This window comes from Phalangium opilio, unplaced genomic scaffold (assembly GCF_054372755.1).
Source record: "Phalangium opilio isolate 3A_F unplaced genomic scaffold, DU_Popi_V2 ptg000344l_1, whole genome shotgun sequence".
Lineage (NCBI taxonomy): Eukaryota > Metazoa > Arthropoda > Arachnida > Opiliones > Phalangiidae > Phalangium > Phalangium opilio.
The window spans coordinates 425,037-448,554 of record NW_028324227.1 but is presented as its reverse complement, the minus strand read 5'-3'; the positions used below and the strand labels follow the sequence as shown (position 1 = coordinate 448,554).

Genomic DNA, 23,518 nt, shown 5'->3' with positions numbered 1-23,518 from the left:
TTTTCCCGTGTTTATAGATTAGTTCGTGATTGGTAATAATAATATTTTTACTTAATTGATTGTATGACATTTAAATAAGTAATTAACTAGTGGTAAAAGCAAATGAACGATTTTGCAAGAAAACAACTTGAGAAATATGGGTGGGCTAATGGTAAGTACCCAAGGCTTACGTCTTCATTCTCAATTCAATTTCAACAATCAATCTTCATGGACTTTGTACTTTGGGTTGGGATTCGGAAATTGAAATAATTTTTATCACGCAAAAGTTAATCAAATTTACGAGGTCGTTTAATTTCATTACTTCAAAACGGATGTTTTTTAGGAAAGGGATTAGGAAAGCGGGAAGATGGTATTGTTAACCCGGTTAAAGCCAAACTAAAATTGAATTCCCAAGGAGTAAGTGGTGGCGGCGTATACTTTGCTTTAAAGGATGAATTTAATAACTCGATTAAGTTATAATTAATTAAATTATTCCATTTTAAAAGGTTGGCTTTGACAGTGGCGAACAATTTAAATTTAATTGGTGGGAACATGTTTTTAATAGCGCTGCCAAAAACCTATCAGTTGATAATGATGAGGTAATGTTAAAGGAAAGAAATAAAACGCCGCTTTCTGAAATTTTATTGAAACAAAAAGATCTTTTATAGGTTGGAAATGTAATGTTTAAATCTAAGGTAAAGGATAAAGTTAAAATCCAATCAAAAAGGCCAATTAAATTTGCCAAGAAAGATCTCCATTTAGGCAGTTTTGTCAAATCTGAGATTCTTACCGCGGATGGATTAGAAACTTGTAATGATAAACCAAAATTAAACAGTGATTCTGAAGACTCTATTGATGGAGAAACACTTGGCCAACAAAGGTTTGTTTTAAAATTATCTAATAATCCATATTAACAATATAATTAAAATTTAAACTTCAAATAACGTAACTGATTATACCTTAAAAGAATGGCCTTTTTCTAAAAAATAAATAAATGATCTCTTATTACAATATGATAATTAGCATTTGATTAGTCTTAAAAATAATCAAGGACTACTGCGCCTTCCGCCATTGGTTTAGTGTCGTCTGCTAAACTGAACCACTTACCCCTACAGGATTGGTTGAATTCTCACAGGCTGAGAAGGTATGGTAAGAGGTTCAATTTAGCAGACGCCTCTAAACCAATGGCGGATGGAGCGGTAGTCCTTGATTATTTTTAAGACTAATTAAATGTTAATTATTACGTAATAAGAGATTAATCATTTATTTATTTATTTTAATTTTTCCTTTTATATTTCGAAAAAAGGCTGTTCTTTTAAGGTGTATGTTACATTACGTTACCTGAACTTTTTCTTTAAGCTGTTTTTTCGAAAATTAAACGCAAAAGCGAATTAAACCTTTACAGATTGACGGAAGAAGAATTATTTATTAAATGCGGAGGCTTAACGGCTCATAAGTAAGTTGAAATTAAAGTTAATTAGCCATTACATACGCGATTTAATTCTACATTATATTTTAGGGGAGCGAGACACGGTTTGCGGATGAGTGGAAAATTATCGAGAGTAGAAAAGCAAGATAAAGAATTTAACGTAGAGATGAAGGAAAACTCTCAGGATGAGGATGTTGAAATGGCCAATGTCTCTGGTGCAAATGATAACTGCGAAAAGATTGACGTCAATGTAAAGAACAAAAAGAGGAGTCGCAAAAGAAAACGAAAACGTAAATCTTCTAATAGTTAACTTAATTTAGTAAATAAATTACAAGTATCAGGTTCATTTTTATAAATATTTAAGCTCCGTGGTAAGATCGTATTTCCTGTTTTAATGGTTACATGTTTTTTAAGTTAATTAAGTCAATTAAGGGATCAAAATTGGGTGTGAAAACGGTAGGGAAATATAAACAAGACCTTAAGATTAATTGAAAGTCTGGCAACTTTAAATTTGCTCATGGAAATGTGACAATTTTTACGAGAAACCGAAAACGTACGTTTGTATGATCATACTGTTCCTATGAAATGGTTCTCATCGTGCTTGGATAGCTTTCAAGCTATCAGACGTAAATTTAGGCTGAACTTCGCATCATTTAGGCTAATTCTTCAAAAGGTACCTTGTTACTTAGGGGGAGGGTTTAAAAGTTGCGAAAAGTTTCTTTCTGCAATGTTTGACGGATCAAAATATAGATGCAACCAAAATTGCCATTGTTTAGTGGTAATATGAACTTGGAGAGTATTATCAAGAAATTATATAAGATATGTTCCATAAGTTCGTAAGATATGTTCTATAAGCTTGTCACTGGTTACTGAGAGTTTATCACGAAGTGAGTATGGGTGAAACGTCATAGATCCTCTAAAAGCGACGCCTGGTGAGACGCTGTCAAGGCTTAGTATAGAGATACTAATTAGGGATATGGACTACAAAACCGCGTGTAGTCAATTCTCACGTCGTTCTCGAACTAGTTCTCTCTAGCATTTCAAAGTGTAGGAAGTGTCACGCTTATGGAACATATCTTATAAACTTATGGTGGTAGGCCTACCGGGAATTTTTCTCGTTCCATCCACGTTATCCCCGAGTATTTCCTATGATTTTCCCTGACCTTTCACGCGTCTGCCAAAAATGTCATATAAAAGTCACTGAATTTCATTTTGGTTCGTAACAATATCAGGGTTAATGAAAATTCCAACATTGAACGTTACAAGCTTAAAAAATGTGTTTTAAAACAACATGAATTGATTTTTTAAACTATAATTCTTAAAAATACACTGCTAACATTAATTGGTGTAAAAAGGTTCGGGAGAATCGCGGAAAATAGTTGGGGAAAACCTTAAAAGTCACAGAATGAATTTGAATCTAAATAATTTGCGCTTAACATAACTGATTATACCTTAAAAGAACGCCGTTTTGTGGGAGTGTTATAATGTTTGACCAATTTAAAGTATCGCGTAATATTGATAAGGGGTGGTCAATAAGAGCAAATTTATTCACCCTTTAAGAGTTACCTTACGAGTTTTAGTTATCTAATTTGTTTTACCACAATGGTAAAAGAAAATAGCTCACTCAAAAAAGTTGAAAAATGGAGGACACGCGAGTTAGAAGCCTCGTCGTCAAATACCCTGAATTACTTTTTCAATCGGAAACGCAATTTAAATAAAATTACGCCTTCAAAAGTGGGCAGGCAATGCCCTAAAATCCTAAATTATATTGAAACTTTTAAAAGGGATAGTGCAACGAGTTTCAAAATAAGATTTCCCGGCCACCTCGATCAAATTATTCAAAAACAGGTTTTACAGACTTAAGTTGATTTTTGTCGCGAATCAAGCTATAATTTCGAAGACAAAAAATTCCAACTATAAATTTACAATCATTAAGACGTTCATTGACCACCAAAAATTTCCCAGTTCCTCTAGAATATCGTCATAATCTGGCAAATAACGCTAAGTTGGTTTGTAGGTTAGAGATGGTAAGTGGGCAATGAGTGACTAGTTTAATAATTACCGCATTCTATTGGTCACGTGTCCAGTCCTAGAAAAGCGTTGGTTTTTTATTTTTTTTAAATCAGAAGCTATCGTAGTAACTATCCCTTTTATTTTTTACGAGTAAAGGTATTTATTTTAGAATTGAAAATGTATTTAAGTTCAGGCAGTTTACCACACTTCTAGATCAATGTTCATTATCCTCGACTAAAAAAAAAACCTACAAAACTGGTTAAGAATGGGTTATCCGATATTTTGGGTAGGAAAAATTACCAAAAAAACGGTTTAATGCCTTTAGCAACAGTAATTCTGGTAATTCGCTTTAATGGTAACAAAGAAATTTAAAAGGGAAATAAGAATAAGAAAAAGAACAGAATTATTTGAAGAATTTACGCGTGGCTGAGTTCCAATGGTTTTAAACTATATTTAAATGCCTAAAGAAAATAATAGTGTTGGAGGTGTTAACAGTTTTTAAACCCTTTATTTAGTCGTCGTGTTTATATTTAAGAATAAGTTGTTTAATTCAGGTTTTATTTGAATTCAATTCAGTTCGAAATTGTTGTAGTATGTTAATTAATATAGTTTTAGTAGATGCTATTGGCATAATTCAGCCTTGAAGATCAATAAGTTTGAACGCGTTAGGTTTTCCGTGTTGCTACCCCTTTAAGATTTTCCAATTAGGTCATTTATGCTAATTTTTCTGGATTTTACGCAAAATTAAAGTCCTCCGCGTAGCTTCGATAGTGTATTGAATTCCATACATTATCCGTAGTATCTGCCCCCTCGTTTTTCAGGTCAATTATAGGTTTTCCGTGTTGCTACCCCTTTAAGATTTTCCATTTAGGTCATTTATGCAAATTTTTGTAGATTTTACGCAAAATTGAATTCCTCCGCGTAGCTCCGATAGTGTATTGAATTCCAGAGATTATCCGTAGTATCTGCCCCCTCGTTTTTCTGAAACAAACGGGCCCTGTATAAACGTCCTTCGGGATTTGGAGATTCTGCCACGATGTACCTTTCTCAAGGCAACTATAGAATTCTATTTATGCAACGATCAGAGAGGGGAAAGATGTAATAGCTTTCAAAGCCAGCCAGAGAAGGTAGGACCCGCTACCACCACCGCCACCATTTTCTTCATGCATAAGCGTCATTAGTACAGCCAAGGGGAGGGTAGTCTATACGTCTATACATAACAGAAAGCCCGCTCTAAAGCGCACTTCTACTCTGTTACTAGGCGCTTGGGTTAGCGTAAAAAAACGAATCACCTGCTATGTCGAAATATGTGGTTTACGTAGGATTTGGTTGAGAGATATATATTATAAGTTAATTTAGCACATTTTACTAAATATTACGTACCTACTATAAGACAAACTTGTTTGTAAACAAGTGATTTTTCTCGCGTACTCCTAAATCGTCAACCTAACTTGAAAGTAAAGGGTGTTTTACTATGGTAATAGCTGTAACTTGATACTGGCAGTCGCGTTTCCCAGCCTTTGATAATGGTGTTAGGTAACAATGACGTTGATTTTTGCTAGTGGCCTAAGGTTCTTCCGTCACTTAACTGACTTCGGTTTAGCCCACATTTCAACGATCAATATCTCCTGGAAGTGTCACCTTCGGAATAACCGCGTTTGACACTAGTATAAGCTGTCATTGGAATTCGTCATTCCGTGGCGTTGAAGTTTTAAGGAATGACCCCTACCGCTACCGATTATTTTCTTTTTTTATTTGACTCCTTTAAACAGGTTTAAATGCCTAGTTAGAAAATGTTTCTTGGCCACTAGCCCATTATCTCGCCGCTAATATCCCCAACCAATTTTTATTTTTGATTTAATGCCAACTAAATTAATATTAAACTGTGCTATCATCAGTCAACGTGTTTTGGGCCTGCCTGCCAGCCAGGATTATTACCACCCGATTCAAATTGATATTATTATGGTCCTCGAGTTTTGTTGGTGTGTACAGGGTTCCTACAAATTTGGGGAAGTAATTGTTGTTTAAAGTTTAGACAGGGTTCGTACAAACCTGGAAAACTCAAGGAAATGTGTTGTTTTTCTTAGTGAAATTCAGGGAAACTCAAGGAAGTCTATTGTTTTTTTTTAGTGAAATTCAGGGAAACTCAAGGAAATGTATTGGTTTTTTTTTAGTGAAATTCGGGGAAACTCAAGGAAATTTATAGTTTTTAGTGAAATTCATGGAAACTCAAATGAAATTGTACGAACCCTGTCTAATTGGCTATCAAGGCTTCAACATCGATATAAATAACATATCGCTCGTGTAGTTTAACATCGCGAAGAAATTGCGCAGTTTGAAGTTTTAAAGGGAAAGTGAAACCTATAACAGAGTTCTTCAAACTAGCTAAGACTTAAAATTGCAAGGCAGTTAGTTACTTTTCAACTAAATCTAAGTTCAAATCCCGATAACAGGATATAAAAGCTTTCGGTCAGGCAGGCACTGGCAGCGGGTATAGGCGCGTTTTTCAGCTTGGTGAAAAAAGGGTCGTGGACCTTTTTTGCATCATACAAAATTTCGTCAGGGATCCCCCCTCATCGCCAAAAACACGCTTAAGGGTCATGACAGACAGAGCAGAAAAAAAAGTATATACTCTCTATAAAATAATATAGTTTTTTATATTTTTTTTGTATGGAATCGTTCAGGCTTTAAATGACGCTTTAGTTGATTTAGTATCTAAGTTGGTTAAGGTTTTTATACTAGTGTATAAGTTGCAGGCTTTGTATGATTCGAATTTTGTTAATGAAAACAGGTTTAAGCAAAAGTTCATAGATTAAAAAACGAAAAGTACGCTTCGTCAGCAGTTCCCAGCCTTTGGTTGTAGATAACGTGTAAAATGTGAAGCAAACTATCCTCCTTTTTTTTTTTTTTTTTTTTTTTTGAGGTCAAAGGTTTATAGAAAATAGTATTCATGATGGCGATCCAAACTTTAAATCTTTGTTCCTCGAGTCTTCGAGTATCCCTTTAATGGTAAGACATGTGGTACAGATAACGTGCAAAAGCCAACGTAAAGCGTGACTCGAGAGGTGCAATGCAAACGGTGAGCAGTGCACAACCTCGATCGATAGAAGGAAGCCCCGAACATTCAAAGCGGGGAAAACCAACTGTGTTAATTAAAAGAGAGCGTAAAAAATATTTACATTGGGGGAAATTTTCCCAAAACGAATATTCATTCTATCGTGTTTAAGAAACAAACTATTATTTCCCAATTCAATCATGTGATCAATTCAAAATTAAAGTGTTTACTCTGAAATTTGGGGAAATTTTCCAAATTAATATTCTCTCTATCGTCTAAGAAACAATGAGTTATTTATTTCCCAATTCGACATCGCGAACAAAATGAAATGTGTACAATTATTTTAGAAGAAAAATCCCAGTTTCGGTACCAAAATAATCCGGAGGTTATCCCTTTCGTAATTTGAGCGCCAGCAGCAAAGTTTGACGTTGCTTAGTCGGAGGTAGTCGCGGAGTAACGCGCAGCCAGGGACACATGGTCAAATCTAGGAGTAGGAGGAGGTCAAATGGTCAGGGTTTTTAAGTTCTCGTTATAGGCGATTCTCTCGTTAGCCTAGTTCGTAGGGCAGATAGGCTCTGTCCCATTCGACCGATTTAAAAACTGAACATGATAGGTAGATCGATTGCCCAAAATCTCACTACCACAGTCTACAATAAACCATTACATTAATTCCAGAAGGGAATTAAGCGCAGCACCTTAAGCCGCCTACTTTGGCTATTAGCCTATCGTTAAGACGCACCGTTAGAGGTAGTGGGAGTCGACTAGCCTCCCTCGTGTCGTGAACTCGGACTCCGATTGGCGTTGCCTCTTGGTTTCTTTGCGAGTAATTAATGGAATGGTCTATCCCCAGCATGTTTTCCAAACTCTTGAAAGAGAGAATCTCGCTGGGCCAACCTCCTCTTGCGTATTCATTAACCTTTTCAATACTTGTATTGTACTCTCCCTCCACTCCAGTACATATTTTATTTTCCCCATCAAATCCCTCTCTCTCTCTCGGCGTTGCCGTTCGCTTCGCTCTTTGGGGCTGTAGCGCTCTCCACGCGGTGGTACATCTAGGTCATCCACAAGTATACGTTCTCCTCGAACTTGCCATACGTTTGACCTTCTTTCCCGCAACCCAGGCCTTTGCCTAAGAGTCTTTGCTAGAACCCGAACCCGAACCCGTACATGTACCCTATCCCGGAATATATCTAGGTTTCCCTTCCTCCCCCCCCCTCAATTTTTTAAAAGGAATATTGCTTTTATGCTCAGCGTTAACAATATCTTTGGTGTTACAAGAATATTTTCACTTTCGCTTTTTAGGCCTAGAAATAGGAAGCGTTTCTTCTTCTGATGCACCATGGGTTGTTAGATTGCGCTTTTTCTTTGCTTTGGAGGGTTAAGATGGAACTGAAAACTGCGGGATACGCGAGACTCTCGCGTACGTCCTTCAGTTTGTCCCTAACCCCTACCTTCGAAGTTGACTTTTCTAGAGTCGCCAATGGTGTGTTTTGATAGGGCAGTAGAAAGGCTGAGTGTGACGTCAGTATCTGTAGCTTTAACACTTCCAGGAAATCGAAATGGCAGTGTTGTAACTTTCCTGTTAGTGATAATCCCCTTGCTCCCGACGCGAATTTAGCAGCAGAGTGCAAGTAGCTGCGGTAAAGGTTTTTCTGGGAAATATGTATTCTAGTAATTATGTTCGGTATAACTTTTTGTGAATCATCAGTCGTTGCTGCTATAGTCAGAAATATAACCATTAGAGCAACGCACGCTAGTAAGGAGGGTGAAAGATATAATAGTAGGGGGGGGGAGAAAGGCAAATTTGGTTTAAGCGAGGGCTTAACGGGTTAGTGACCGAAGTAAAACTCCCGAGCGGTCGATGTTGTTGGTTAAATTCACGTTGACTCGAAGCAGGGGGAGCTCTATCATTACCAGTTGCGTTTGACTGAAAAAAAAAGAAACGCTATTGAAACTATTTTGCGAATAGACGCGTCTTGACGCTCGAATCCAGAAAGTTTGCTATTAAGATCTATTAAAATCTCTCTTTTTATTGTTGGAGAGAAAAAGGCTCCGTGTACTGGTTGAGAAGCGCCCGTGGGGGGCTCGATGAATGTAATTATTAAGTCTCTACCATAGATTCAATGGCGAGAACGAAAATAGGGTGTTTGCCTCCTGTTTCCTCATTCAAAACGCCCTGGCTGCCTAAATTTGCCAAACCTACGATATTTTTTTTAAGCGTGAATTGAGTGACCCCCTGTGAGGTGACTAATCCCTAATTTAGTATTTGAAGATAAGTTTATTGTACCAGCGTGTGTAATAAGTCTTTTGGAGAAGCGTAGCGGTTTCTGGAAGTAGGGGCGGAGTTTCCGGTGGTACCTTTACAAGGTGACGCGGGCTTTTGTCTTGACTAGCGACTTTGCAAGAACCGGAAAACGACATTTGTGAAATTATCTGTTTGTTTGTATTCTCATTAGTGATGCCACGAATATTCGGCTACTATTCGGTATTCGGCCTATTCGGCCATTTTTTTCGTATTCGGTATTCGGCCGAATAATTCGTAATATTCGGCCGAATACCGAATCTCCAATCATGAAGGAAAAAAACGGAAAAATTACTCAAAAATTATTTTTTCAATAACAATTTTTACTTTCATATTTATAATCCACCATTGGTAAGTTGTGAAGAATAAAAGAAAGCATATAGTGAGACGATCTACTCGCAAATGAACCAAAAACCTAAAGATGCTATAGACAGGTCCTATAGTGTTAAAGAGAGCGCGTTGAAAAATCGTAACTTCCCCCTTTTCATTCCCTCCTTCCCGAGTTTATCACCAACGTTGAAAGCTTCCGCGCAGGCGCGCTGTAGCAGAGGCGGTAAAGAGCGGATCTAAACAGTGTATCCCTCTCTCTGCTTGCGCGCCAATGTTGCGCAGAGCAGTAATCGCGTTACAGCTAGTGCCGAGAGGAGAGGAGAGTTTTCCCATGCAGGGTGGGAAATAAGGAATATTTTTAAACTGGACATTGGGCCAGCGACCCCTCTGGCCTGGAATAAATAAACTGGTCCATGACCACTGACCAGGGCCCATCGTCTGCTAAATTGAAGAAGTGGATGATTAAAATATATAAGCTAATGTCTGGACTCTGGAAACCATTGAATTTTCTTAGTGGTCCTGTGGACCACTGACCCCCCTCCGATTTAATTTTTAAACTGGTCCGGGCAATTTTTAAACTGGTCATTTGCCCTGTGCCACCGCCTTATTTCCCACGCGACTCTACATTTCGCGTAGCCGTCTGCCTAATCACCTCACCATTCCACACCCTTCTTCTTCCATGATGAGACCTGTCCCATTGCGGTCCGTGCGGGGGATGTACGTATTTCGCGGAACGGGTTACAGCTCATAACCGGTTTCGCGCGAGTTGCACATATCTCACGCCCGAATATTCGGTGGCCGAATATTCGGTGCTTCGGCCGAGAGCATGGCCGAATATTCGGTATTCGGTATTCGGCAAAATCAATATTCGCGGCATCACTAATTCTCATCGATCCCATGTTAGGGCAAACTTTAATCTACTCTTCTTATAAGCCAAGGCTCATTGATCCATTCAAGAAGTTAGCCAGAAATACCGCTTCTATGTATGATGATAAGTTTTCCCTTGTTATGACTTATGTGTTTTTATTTGTAAACGTGTGTTGAAAAATATTATACACTTTTGTATGTAATGCAATGTTTATGGAAAGTTTCTGTTGAAATCCTCAATTTCCTGTCCAACGTTTGCCTTAAAAAATCCTTGCGTATTTTACTGGTTACTACAGCGATGATATCCTTTTATTTCGTTTATTAATTTTGACGCATCGCGAAATTACAAATTCGACGGCTTTATAATACGCGATAAAGCCTCGGTGTTATTATCGACCATTTACTCGTGGTAAAAACAGCTGATTCCCTTCACCCACGTGCTGGAGGAAACGAATCCCTCTCCTGATTGGTCGAAATATGGAAGGCGGAACTTTCTCTCCCGGTTCTGCCGAAGCCATAAACGTCACGTGAGCCTCTCAGCTGTGCGACGAAATATTTCTCTCTCCCGGTTTCCTCACAGCCTCACAACTGGTGGAATCATGGAGTTCAGTTGACGAGCGCTGTACCCTGGAAAAATCTTTTTCCTCAGTCTAATTTTTTTTAGGTAATTTAAATTTGATTTTAGCCCAAAAATTCCGAATCGTAATGTAGATCGAGAAGTTTGTTTTTACCCGTCCGTGTTTTTAAAGAATGATAGGAGTGTTTGGAGTTTAATTTGGTGTTCTGGTTGAACATGAAACCGGATGAAGGTAAGGGAAAATTACCCTCTTTCTATCTTTCTCTTGTAAAGTTAAAAGTTGTGACTTAAGGCATAGACCAAGGCTTAAGTTTTTGCGTTACGTTTTGCCGTTTCTATTTATAAAGATTACGATAAGCGTTTAACAGAGAGCCGAGATAAGCTTTACGGGTTTGAAAGGTCGGCCTGTATCGAATTAACGCGTAACGTAATCAAAACCGTGGCCATATGGAAATTCTTATTTTGGATTAATACCAAACAAATCTAACATGGAACTTGTTTATTTCTGAAAGTTAAATATCCTGTTATGATAATTATACGTTATTGCGCAACTATCTCTATCCAATTTGCATTGTTTTACAAATCATCCGCGAGTGTTTTTTAAATCTTGAGTTTTGGAAAATACCTCTACGCTTAATCAAAGAAGCCCACGCTAGCCCTACAATCAAAAATTAGATTTTTTAAAGTTTAAAAGAACAGGTCGTTTTCTTAGGTTGAGGTCTTTTTTGTTGAACAAAACCGGTTTTAATTTTTTTGGCCACGAACCTCTTCCCATTAACTATCAACTTCAGTTAGGTTTCCTCTCTAATGTTACTTAAAATTATCATGTCTCAACCTCAAAACGTAATTTAACCGTTTTTGATTGATATTCGTGAATTTCTTTTTTATCTGTACTGTACGAAACTTTGATTACAGTTTTCTCTCCCAGACATTTCATATTTATTCTTTAATGGTAGTCGTCACTCTTCCGTAGTTATTACTGTATCGCTTAACATTTAAAGGCCAAGTCTCACGAACGCTTTTTCTCCCCAATATGCACCAAGAAAAGCCAGAGATAAAACGAACTTAGTTAAGCAATTGGTCGATTTCAAATCCAAACACCACTCGCCCCGTGAGTAACTGATAATACGACAATGACTAATGGTATTATTTTCGGTCCGTGCAATAACTCGCTAGACAAATAAATATTTGCATAGAGGCTGGAGGGTACAGGCTTCTTTCTAGCTCCATCTAGAGTTGTCTTTGCATTATTTCTATTATTACCTCTAAAAATCTGCATGCCCATATGCACTGTATGTAGTATATGACATTATCAAATCACATTTTAATGGCGTGTCTGTCTTCGCTTTGACGTTCAGTGACGTCATGCTAGGAACTAACTTTCAACATTTGACCCTTGTCAACCGCTTAAGTGACGTCATTAAAGTCATTAAAATACATTTCTTAATATAAAGGTGGCGTTACCAACACGCACTCTCATACAATATCGACCTTAGGAAAATGCCTTTGAGACTCTTCCTTTAAGGATAAAAAATGTGTAGAGGGGTGTTACGGTTACACTTTGGGAAGGAACCTCCATGATTTCAGCACGTCCATGCGGGATGGAACGGTCTGTTACCATGCAGCGCCGTTTCCAAGGCATGTTAGGAACTAGCGTATTGTTTGGCACGGATCGTTGAATATGTGGGGGCCCCCAGGATAGCGGACTTTCTAAGCTGGGTCTGGCGGTCTTGGCATTGCTGGGAGGGGTGTTCCAAATATTACCGTACTTGGTCTTGGGGTGCTGCTAAAAGTACAGGCCTAGAGGGTACTTGGGGATAAAATGCCCAGACGCGAATTATTTAAAGGTATGCCCGTTAAGGGACAGGGAAGAGGGGGGAGGGGCCTAAGGAGACCTAAAAGATAAAGAGGCTAGTCAGCCATCACGCTTTCTCCTCCATCAAGTACATTGATCTTGGTCCTCTCTGGGTCCCCATCTCGCCGAATTGACCGCCTCCCAGTTTCTCCCCGAATGTTCCCTCCCTTTACCCGACCTTGTTACCTTAATTCACCAGAAGCAATATCTTGAAGTAAACATTCTAGTTGCCATGTTTGTTGCATTATGACTTTGTCAGAAGCAAATTAGCTCAAAATGTTGTATGCATTTAAAGCGCTCAACTCCCCCCCCCCCATTGGTTTCTCCCTATTGTTCGGTAGAGTCGTCAGACTAATTAAAGTTAAGAAACGGTGAAGGTAATTTCTCTAGCCCCTTTAGGAATGAATGAAGTAAACAAGAGCCCGGGATCTTGTATCAGCTTGCATCAAAAGAAGGAAATTGTAATCTTCGGTTACTCCATAAGACAAATGGTTAATGTTATTGTTTCGTAGCTTCGGGTTATTTTACTTCTGACTGCATCGCGTCCATGTAGCCGTGGCCTTAATATCTATCCAGGTTTCGGGGGCGTACTATATCCCCTCAGCTACGTTGTCGGTTCCTCCGCTATTCGGAAATAGCCGAATAATCATATTGATTTATCGTACCCCTATTCTGGCCTATCAGCTGATGGTCGTGGCATATATATCCCTTTTTCCATCGCTAGTCAGCCTGGTTACCACGTGACGCCAATTTGAAGTAGATAACCCGGAAGTCTTAAATTATAACGATTTAAACAATTAGAATAGGTCGTGAGAGGTACAGTCGCGATCAGTGAAAACATTCCAGTTTAGACTCGTACGTACAGGAGTCAATATAATAGGAGTGAGCCGTTTCGTTATATAGGTCACCCTAACACAATCTAAACCCCTTTTAAGTCTAATCAAATTGGCTATAGAAGGCTTGGCTGGAGTGTTTCCTTTAAGCTACCGGTGTATGCGCGCGCATCTTTCTCTGTCCTCTTATTGGTTGAAATACGGTGAACCGGATATTAGGAGGAAAATATAAAAAATAAATAGAAAAGAAAAGCGAGAACTCCCAAAATGCCTAGCCAAAGTTGCGAGCTTCAACTCCTCCCCCACTTTATACCCTCTATGGTCTTACGCAGAAGACTCAAGCTGTTTGTTTATCTATTCTACCACATATTTGGCTTCAAAAAATAAATAGACGACGATCGATCAACTAAGACTAGCGCCATCTAAGGTTCTTGCTTAAAGGGAACTTTCAGGGACTTTTTTGACCTGTGGGTTTTTGCGAGGGTAAGGGTCATCCCAAGCCTCTTAGTTCTTATTCCTGTCAGCTAATTATCTAAATCGAATTAAGTTCCAACATACGTTTATAAGATACGTTCCATAAGTAAGACACTAACTATAGTTCGCGATGCTAGAGACTTACTGAGAGCTAGTTCGAGAACGACGGAAGCGAGAATTGAAGTCCTACACTCGGTGGTTAATTTTGCAGTCCATCTTCCTATTTAGTCTGTACTAAACCTTTGACAGTGCCTTATCAGGCTTCGCTTTACGAAGATCTATGTCGTTTCCCCTACGTCACTTCATGATGACAAGCTCTAATTTGTAACCAGTGACAAACTTATGAAACGTATCTTACGAACTTATGGTTGCAATTGCTATCAAGTCCCCTTTAAAATTCAAATATTGATATTTTTTAGTGGAATAGAGATCCTATAATGGAGTTATTGGGGCCGTAATAACTTCGGTATAATCTACTTTTGAAGAAATATATATCCTTTTACTCTTACTTAGGAATATCATTAGGTTCCCGCAGGCTCGAGTTTTATTATAAAAAGAGGTAAAGGTAGATATCCTCCAGCGACTTTTAACGCTACCAGCTCCTGCCATTAAACCAAGCTGTTTTAGTATTGGGGAAATGGGGAGGAGAATTTGGCCGGGTTTTCGGGTCAAGTGGAAATAAGTGTATTCTCGCCACTGTACGCGTTCTGCCGCATTCATTTCTTTTTCGGCAACTCCCGTATAGAAATCTGCTCCATATACGATTGGAACTTTGATTATTAATCTATTCATAATCCCATCGTAGGCTTATCTGAACTTTATTTCCGCATCGACGCAACCGTAATTGTCATCGTCAGTATGTTTATTTATTTATTATTGAAATTGGTAGGTCAGGGCAACGTCCTTGTCTTTTTTTTCCGCGGGCGATTTCCGAAAGATTTCTGTATTCTTATAAGACTTTCTTCCTTCTTGGAGTAATGGCGGTACTACGTATCCAAACGTCACACCGTTCTATCTCTTAGCTCAGTGTCATCCCCCTACTGGGCGCTAAGCTTACGGTAGTCCCTCTTAATTGCGCGACCAGAGGGAGGGATACACACTCTACACCCCTTCTACCGTCACTAGTTTATTAATATAAAATAATTAAAAGCTTAGGGGGCCCGCGAACCCCAACTTGAAACACTAGTTGCAATTGTCGAGTGCAATAAATTCCCACGAACCTAGATAGCAAATGGTGTTGTTGTAGCCTTTCAGTAATAAAAAATGACTGCTCCCTTAGCTCTGACGTAATTTCAAATGCGCACGTGATCTCGCCTGGTTTAAATGCCATTAGCGCCTTCGACTGCGGAAAATACTAAGTGTTTTCAAAAAGGCAATCTAGAACAGTTGTCAAGCGACAATTTATAGTTGCTAAAGCGATAAGGAATCCGAATAAAAGTCGATTCAGCGCGTCAAAAATTCGATTGGATTCATCGAGAATATGATTAGCCTTTTTTATTTCTAATTATACCATGAGTTAAGTCGCGTTTTGTTTCCTAGTAACTAGAATGTAATCAGAGTACCAGAAACTCGATGGTACTAGCTAAGATATGCCTATACGTAGTAACCCGTCTCTATGCTAGAGGAAATCCAACTTAGGTCATCAAACTTCTTGTTCAATGGTTGAGTTAAGGTCTTTCCCTCTATCTGTAATAATAATTCGACTTTCGACATTATGCCTAGTTACTACCCAGCCCCCTTCCCCCCCCCTTTATACGTCACGCGATCCTGTTGGTAATGGCGTTTGATTACTTTGTGGATATATATGCCCCTAAATATTTCACTCCTATATGGCTTCCTAGAAAATAAATTGGATTTACAGCCAAACGAATAAAGCTTTCTAGTTTTCCAGGCTGCAACACGTTTTTGGCTTACTTAGCCTCGTTAGATATTTATTTTTTTTTGCCATTGAGGCTCTCTTGGGAGAAGTCTTGCGTCACAAAGGCACTTAACTTCCCGCCTCACTTCCCAATCATCTTGTTTTAATAATTTTTGAACCCATAAACAGTTGCGACGTGATCTCAATTTTCTTTTTTTGCTCGCTCGCTTGCCCTTTCCTATCTTCAAGTGGTTCCAAATCCATTTAGACTCGTTTAGAGCTCATTTATAAAATCGGATAGAAGTCCCTGACTATTTACTGTTCTCTATTTTGAAGGGGTAGCCTCGTTAAATTTCTGGTTCCTAGCTTATTTGGAGAAAGAGAGAGGCAAACGAAAAACGAGAGCTTCGAAATGAGACCAGTTACTTCAAAATTGGTTAAAATTAGAGACGTTACCATAAGGGGGATAATTCTTAACCCCTTAAGTTACTAGTCCTTCAGGGGTTGATGGTATTTCGTAGATGACGCGGAGTTTGTGTTTATTTGTTCAGAGAAAATATAGGAAGGGAAATAGAAAGTTAGGTTTATCAAGGCACTTCCGGTTTTATATATAACCACATCCGATTTTTGCTCATCTTTGAGGCGTGTTACTGCTTCTATATACCATACGGGTTGCCTTCATATGTTAGTGTTAACAAAATTACTTAATAAAAGGAATATAACCAACCGGAAGTAGATTACTACTAGAAACCGAAAGCTCTGGGTCACCTCGAGCTTGAGCTTTTGTTTCCAGTACTCTAGCCTTATTTTCTCTCTGGTTTGTATGTTGACGGTACGGACCGTAGATCGCGTATGAAATGAAATGAGTGGATTTAAGTAAACACTTTTACACGATGACGTAATTTATTTGTTAATCGGTTTATTGAATCTCCTTCATAATATGTTCATTAGGCGCTCAATTAATCCAAGCGTTTATAACGCGCCATCCATTGTCTTAGAGCGGACACTTGTCCTTTTGGTTCTTACGGTTCTTTGTTCAATCTTGTTTCCTGTTTAACGCTTAGCCTAGACTGCGTAGTGGTTTATCCTTAATGACTAATTCATTTTTATTATAATCGCGAGAGAGTGGAATGATTATGAAAAGTAGTTCCTTGATATATTACGTTTTAATTCGACGATACAGCCAGCCCTAGAATTCCCTCAATTTTTCTGATATGACCTATTTATTGAATGTTTAAGTGACCAAGGGGTTAGGCCTTTTAAAAAGAAAACACCTTAAAATTTTCAACAACCCTTTGGGGTTCCAAATACGCGACGAACCGATTCGAAATTTTTCTTTAAATCTATTTTGTTCAATCGAACACTTTTCCCCCATTTTTTCCCGCGGAATATAGGTCGATTTTATGATATGGAAAAAAAAAGAAATTTATATTTTGCGTTTCGGTTGGCCCTAGAAGGCGTTTTTCAAGCGTAATAATTTGAACAATAGTTAAATTTATCTGACATCTAACGTTGCTTTGTTGCAGCGTAAACCGTTTTCAGGAAATTTTGTACATCTATCTATACATGTGTTTTAACTTAGTACCTTTGTTTGAAAATAATTTATTGCGAAATCAGTGAAAACTTGTGTTTTACTTTTAGGAAATGAAAAGATAAGTCTATAAACCAATAATGACGCGTTTAGTTTATTTTCCTCTGACTGTCTCTCGGGGTACTAGATATTTTTGAACGTTGAAACTAATTTTATCAAACCTAAAATGTTATTCGGATAAGGGAGCTTTTTTTTAAAGAGATAAAATACGAGAAATTAGCTTTCCAATGGATCTCCAAATATCTTGTGCCAAAAAATAACAAGATAAGACAGCTTCTATTAATACTTTTACACCGAGATTAGGTTCTTTGGGTTTTTTTTAAAGGTAATGTGGAACCATTATGTTTTCATTGGCTTGATAGAAAGTATTACGGGCTTTTTACTATTCTGTCCCAGGATTTTTGTGTCATCTGATGATTTTGTCTCCGAATAAGCGTTAGATTTATGAAACCTCGACTCCTATACTTTCATCGTCTCTTTTGGATTAGAATAATAGTTTCTTCTGGTTTATGTTGCGGGTGAAGCTAAAAATATACGCTCGGAGCACTTGTTAGAGGAGATGGTATTATTAAAGGGCGAGATAGGACTAGTGGCGCGACTAAGCGATCGAAAGTCGAGTTTTTCGGAGGATAAGAGAAGATATAAACAGACTGTCGACTCTATTCGTAACACAACTGTTTAAGTCGTATTTAAAAGCGACTATAAGCTAAGAATTTCTGGCAATGTGTTGCTTAGAAAGAATTCAACATTACGGAAGCAACAGCCCTTCTGGCGTTATTTTTTTTCCGTGGCTGACTTGAAAATTATACTCCAGTTATTTTTAGATAATTTTACGTGGTGTACCATAAAGCCGACCTTCAGGGGCCCCCGCTCAATTTCTTTTATTCTCCCTGATTATGTAGGGAGAATTTACGTTCCCTTAGAATATGAAGCCAAAAGGTTTTTGGTTTAATTCAAGCTCTCTTTAGTGTCATTATCCGTGGTGTGACTGAGAATGATTGTTCCATTTTATTTTCGCAGAAATGCATGCAGGTGCGGAGGAAGTTGAGTTGGAGCCCAGCAACTTCTTCATTGATATTGCAACGTTGATAATCGAAGGACGCGTTCCTGGATTGTCAGACAGAGGTTTCGCCGAAGGACCTCATTGTAGGCCGCTGCATGGCCAAAATAGACACGTTTGTGACCAGAGTTCTCAAGATGTAAGGCCGGGTTTTCCATTCTACCTTGTAGGCTAGTAACCTGAAGAGTTTAGGTTGAAAGCCCCTGTCATAGTTACTAGATGATTGCGTTCATCGTAATTTTATCGTTTTCCAGTGCCAGCAATATGAGCAGTTGGAAAAGCACATGTTACTGTTATGGAAAAACGGAATTCCCATGTCGGTGGAGGTTCTACTTTATCCCGATTGTTGCCAGCCCGCTGGAAAAAATATCCAAGTCGAGACGTCATCAGTACCGGAGACATCGTCGTGCACGCTTTTGGAACAGTGGACTTTGCACATGCCTCAGAGAAGGGTGGCTGACGCTTGCGTCGTACCCAAGGGTTTATTGCAAGCGGTGCGATCCTTCTTACACTTCTCTCAACTTAGCGCTTGGCTTAGTTTGGGAAAAGGAAAGATAAATACCAACATTCACTATAGGTACCCTTATTTCGGGCTGGAGCTGACCGAACGCGACTTGACAACTCTGTCTGTTTTATTTCTCCGAACAGAATATGCGTTCCCGGAGAAGCTTTTTCCACCAAATTCAAGTACTCTCCGGATGTTCACGCTTTTCCGGTGGTTAACGTTGGTCGAAGCCACGCCATGAATGTCATGGTCAAAAGTCTACCCAGGCAAGGGGAGTTCCCTAAAGTGCCTTGCTTAAAGCACGGTGTTGGATTGGTTCCTCTATCGTCGATCGCTTCGGCCCCTCTCGACGATTTCGGTCTTCCCAGATGTAGTTCGGGAATGGGAGAGCTTAAGCTTCGAGACTTTCACAATTTCCCCGAAAGACCCAAGAAGGATACCTTTGACAGATATAGTGGGCGAAGTACCAGGAAGAAGGCCCTCCAACGCGAGAATCTATCGGATAAAAATAGCAGCCCAGTTTCAAATACTTCCTTAGGAGACTGCCTTTTAGACCCGCCTCAGTCGTTGTTGATGTATCCGAAACGATATCAGTCGCCGTCGCGATGCGGTAGCCCCAGTTTAGAAGTTCCCGAGCACCTTATGTTTGGTCTAGGAGCGGTAGCCGCTTCTACCAGCAAGGTGGTAGAACCTCTTCATCCTTTAAACCCGATAACGGTACCGTCTCACCAGACTATGATGGGAACTCGCGATCGTAGTAGACCTCAAAGACGGCCCGTGGTAGAGAGATTTCTGAAGAAGCAATACGGGGTTCCCGCCACCGGGCCCCGACCTACTTCGAATAACGTTAATCAAGACTGTGATAGGTTAAAGCGCATTGACCAAACGAAAAAACAATTAGAAGGCACGCGGTTGAGTATGAATTCCTCCGAGACCAATAACCATTATCCGGGTAAGTATCCTCCGAAAGAAATGTTGGACGATCGAAAATTGGAAGGGGAAGAAATGAGACTCGTTCTCGATAACCTCAGACAAAGGTATCCGGCCTCGAAATTGACCATGATGGCCGCCACCTTGGAAGAAAATCGTCAAAATTCGTCAAACTCTCTAATTAGTCACCAGAATTATTTATTAAATTCATCTACTAAGTGTATGAAGATGAAAAAATTGACACCGGACCGGGACAGCGACAAAAACCAAGAGATTTTGAAAACGGTAGAGAATTGGGACGCGAGGAAACATTTTAAACAGACGCAACCTTCGATATCAATATCGAAAGACAATCAGTGGTTTCGGGATCATCTTTTAACGAGAAGCGATGAGAAACGCGATAAGACGAACGAGTCTGTTAACGTCGAGGCGACCGTTACGTCTTTATCATCATCCCACGTTCAAAAACATTCCAATGAACTTAAAAACAATGGCCAAGAATCTCTCGATGCTAACTTAAATCCCGAAACCTCCAATAGAGAGAGTGATTTGAAGGATGACGAGCATTTGTCCAGAGAGATAACGAATGTTAAAAAAGTCGACTACGAAGTAACCTCCGAGGAAATGGAAGACGTCTCGACGCGGCCGGATCAATCCGTCTCTTCCAAAATCCTCGCTCACGCCGAAGAGTACAAATCCAATAATACCTCGTCCAAGGATGAACACCGTGACCTATTATTGAATAATTCTCAATCTATCAACGCCAGTAAAAGAATATTGGGAAGAAATTACGCCTACTTGTATTATAAAATGTTAAAATCCAACATTAATCTTCCTATGCAAGATCATGATAAAGGCTCTTCGAGTCCCGACAGAAACAGCCATTTGATACCTAGCGCTGCCGAGAAATTGAAATTTCGACGGTCTTTGGATAGCGCCACCTGTATGGTTTTCCATCAGAACACTGGTCTGCCATTAACTTCCAGTCCCGTGAGTCATATTTAACTTAACCATTAGAAACCCTCGAACTGTTTTTCAGATTGATTCTTTTTAATTTAGGCCCCAATTAGGAAATCCGGAACTTGTTTTGATTTTGACAGCTCATTGACTAGTGTGGCTGCTATTAAAAAGTATTTCTTTTTTATGACTATGGTTATCTGCGTGATTAATAGTTACTGTTGCATTTTGCGTAGAGCTCTTTTCGAAAAAGATCCCGAATTAGATGAAGAAACGAAACGTTTATTAAGTTCCAGCGCTCCTGCCTCAACCACAACTAGTAACCTCTTAGGGAATTTTGAAGTTCGTCATTTTGATCATTTTGGCGACTAATTAAGATAATTTTTAACGTTAATTTATTTCTATCAGGAATCTGTATTAAATGGACGGTTGGAACCAGTCAGTACCGTCGAAGGTTTCACTGCCGAAATTGGCGCGAGCGGCTCATTTTGTCCGCGTCATAAAACGCTTCCCGTCACTGTCTTCTTCTACACGTTGCATGACATACACAATAAAGTTACTTCGCCGTACCTAGTAAGTTTCTATTTACTTCCAGCAATATGTAATGGTTTAAAAGAAACGGTGGTAACTGATTTTTGACCTTTACATTAGGGTCATATCAATCTTGGGAGGAAAGGTTATAATATTCCCAAGAAAGGAACTGTTCAAGTGGTAATTAAGGGTTTGAAAGTGAAATGGTTCATAGGGAGTTAAGGTTTAATATTTTCGTTTTCTTCGTTTTGGTAGACACTCTTCAACCCTCATAGAACTGTTGTCAAGATGTTCGTAGTTCGATATGATTTATCTGATATGCCGCCATGTTCTCAGACCTTTTTACGACAACGCACTCTGTACATGCCAACTGGAGCTATGGAAGATGACGAAGAAGCCAGGAAATGGTTGCGATATTTGATTCATTTAAGGTGAATATATAAATCTCAGTTTGCTGCGACTGATAGCTTTTGGGGCGAGGCTCCGCCGCGGCCCGCCTACCGCCGGTTTTATTCTGGGGCGACACTGCCTCTTTTTGAAGCAATGGCCCATTCAATCTTAGTGTTAATAGAAAACATGTTGAAATTTAGCGTAGACACGTTTTGTAGACATTGAAAATTGTAAATGAACTTAATGCCATCTGACCCCCGTTCCTTCTCTCGAAGGTTCGCGAGCTCAAAGTCGGGAAAAATCTACCTTCACACGGACATAAGGATGATCATTTTCCGTAAGAGCGACTTGGACGCGGCTACCATTCACGGAGAACGACCCTACGAACTGCGTTCTTTCACGCAAGGCCCTAAAAACCCCAAATTCTCACCTTGCAAATAACGCTGGCTGCTAAATAGGTGTATTATAGTCTGTAAAAAAATAATTATCAAAGATCTCTCGTTTATATTATATATATATTTAAAATATATACATTATATTACATATTATTATTATTATTATTATAATTATATTATGAATTATGTTATTACGAAATTTAACAATAATTGAGAGAGGAAAACCGAAAACCCCTTTTTTTTTGGCTTTATTTTTCCAGTATCGGGAAAAGTATATTGTTAAGTGTTGGAATAAGAATTTGAGACGAAAATGGTCAAATTTTAATTGATTTGCTCCCAAAATTTCGCTCATTCTGACGCCACATTGTTTGAGAATCGGGAGAAATAATTGGCTGTGCCAAATTTACGCTACAATGAATTCTTAAATTATGACAATGGACTAGCGCGTGGACACCATACGAAGGTAGGGGTTTATAAGAATGGTTAAGACTCGTCAGTGAGATACGTCAACCAGGCATGGTTTCCAATAGTTTTAAACAACGGAGAAGCTTAATTTTTTTTTATTCATTTGATTTTTCGTAATTTTTAAACCAAATATATCAAAATGTTTTATGTACTTTTAGATGATTGCGAAATTTCGCTACCAGATTTAATTTATCTATATTAATCTATATTAATTTTCCGTAATTACTTTATAATTAGAGATAAATTTTCAAAGGGCTGTGCCTGGTTGAAAAAAAAAGGGTGAAGAATGAAAATTAACAACAAAAGTCCGAATTAAAATGAGAAATATAAACAATATTTTTAATGTTAATATTGGCAATTAGAATTCAAATTATAGATTTTTATATTATTAATTTCCTGGTACAGGTAACAGGTCTGTGTTCAATTTAAAAAAAAAACGCCTCTAAAATTTTGTCCAAACTTTAAAAGAAAAAAAAAAAAAAATGATAAGGAGAGTGCTTAGGATGGTAAAACGTCGAGTTATTTGGCTTATTTTCAATTTTGTTCCGTGGAATTAACGCTACTACTAACAAAGCTGGCAAATTATTTGCGTTGCTGCGCGATGTTATTCAATGTAAAGAGCCCAGATTAAAATGTTTTCATTCATTGTAAAATTACTATATGAATTATTAAAAATTCAGTATGGATCGTATCATTGCATGGACTCCTTGCATTTATTTATTCATTTATTTATTCCAGCCAAGTTCAGTCGTACTAAACGATGCGACAGTTAGGTCTCGTAATAACAACCCACTATACCAAAATTTTTGAATCCACACATCCTATAGAGCCATCAGCGTTGAAATGCTTTACCACCCACTTATCTTTGAACGCGCTAGAACAATTAAGGTTTAAGCCCTTGACCACCCACTTATATTTGGACCATCATTCAACTTTAGAGTGCTTTAACACTCAATCACCTACGAACCTGAACCCGATTCGCGACAACTCCCAGCCTAAGAAGCCTCTACCATGATGCGCCAATTAAAAAAACTAATCCGCTTTGGAATCACTCATACCAGCTAGAATTACGCTACCAGCCCTTTACCATTCGCCAACTAGTTCATACACGACCACGCAGCA

General features: G+C 38.7%; 1 protein-coding gene across 4 annotated transcripts; it reads left to right on the top strand.

Moving 5' to 3' along the window:
• The first annotated feature begins 10 nt into the window (after nucleotides 1-10).
• On the top strand, nucleotides 11-23,087 carry LOC149609907 (atos homolog protein A-like). 4 transcript variants are annotated; one of them, XM_089860098.1, is made up of 15 exons: nucleotides 11-151; nucleotides 323-396; nucleotides 486-578; nucleotides 648-859; nucleotides 1,385-1,435; nucleotides 1,499-1,698; nucleotides 18,184-18,362; nucleotides 18,478-18,800; nucleotides 18,872-20,648; nucleotides 20,718-20,788; nucleotides 20,852-20,957; nucleotides 21,024-21,188; nucleotides 21,267-21,326; nucleotides 21,402-21,577; nucleotides 21,812-23,087. In XM_089860098.1, the coding sequence occupies exons 1-15, from the start codon at nucleotides 103-105 to the stop codon at nucleotides 21,975-21,977; spliced, it is 3,702 nt and encodes a 1,233-aa protein (XP_089716224.1). In that variant the 5' UTR covers nucleotides 11-102; the 3' UTR covers nucleotides 21,978-23,087. The 4 variants fall into 4 exon arrangements, with proteins under 4 accessions (XP_089716224.1, XP_089716225.1, XP_089716226.1 ...); XM_089860099.1 differs by lacking the exon at nucleotides 323-396 and having other exon boundaries at nucleotides 14-151; XM_089860100.1 differs by lacking the exons at nucleotides 11-151; nucleotides 323-396; nucleotides 486-578; ... (1 more) ...; nucleotides 1,385-1,435; nucleotides 1,499-1,698 and adding an exon at nucleotides 10,536-10,784.
• Nucleotides 23,088-23,518: the final 431 nt, after the last annotated feature.

What these genes read in the sequence shown, in the direction of transcription:
- LOC149609907 (XM_089860098.1), top strand. Translation starts at nt 103, where the DNA reads ATGAACGATTTTGCAAGAAAACAACTTGAGAAATATGGGTGGGCTAAT. An exon ending in TATCAGTTGATAATGATGAG is followed by an intron (nt 579 to 647) that starts GTAATGTTAAAG and finishes GATCTTTTATAG; the next exon opens with GTTGGAAATGTAATGTTTAA. An exon ending in GGAGGCTTAACGGCTCATAA is followed by an intron (nt 1,436 to 1,498) that starts GTAAGTTGAAAT and finishes ATTATATTTTAG; the next exon opens with GGGAGCGAGACACGGTTTGC.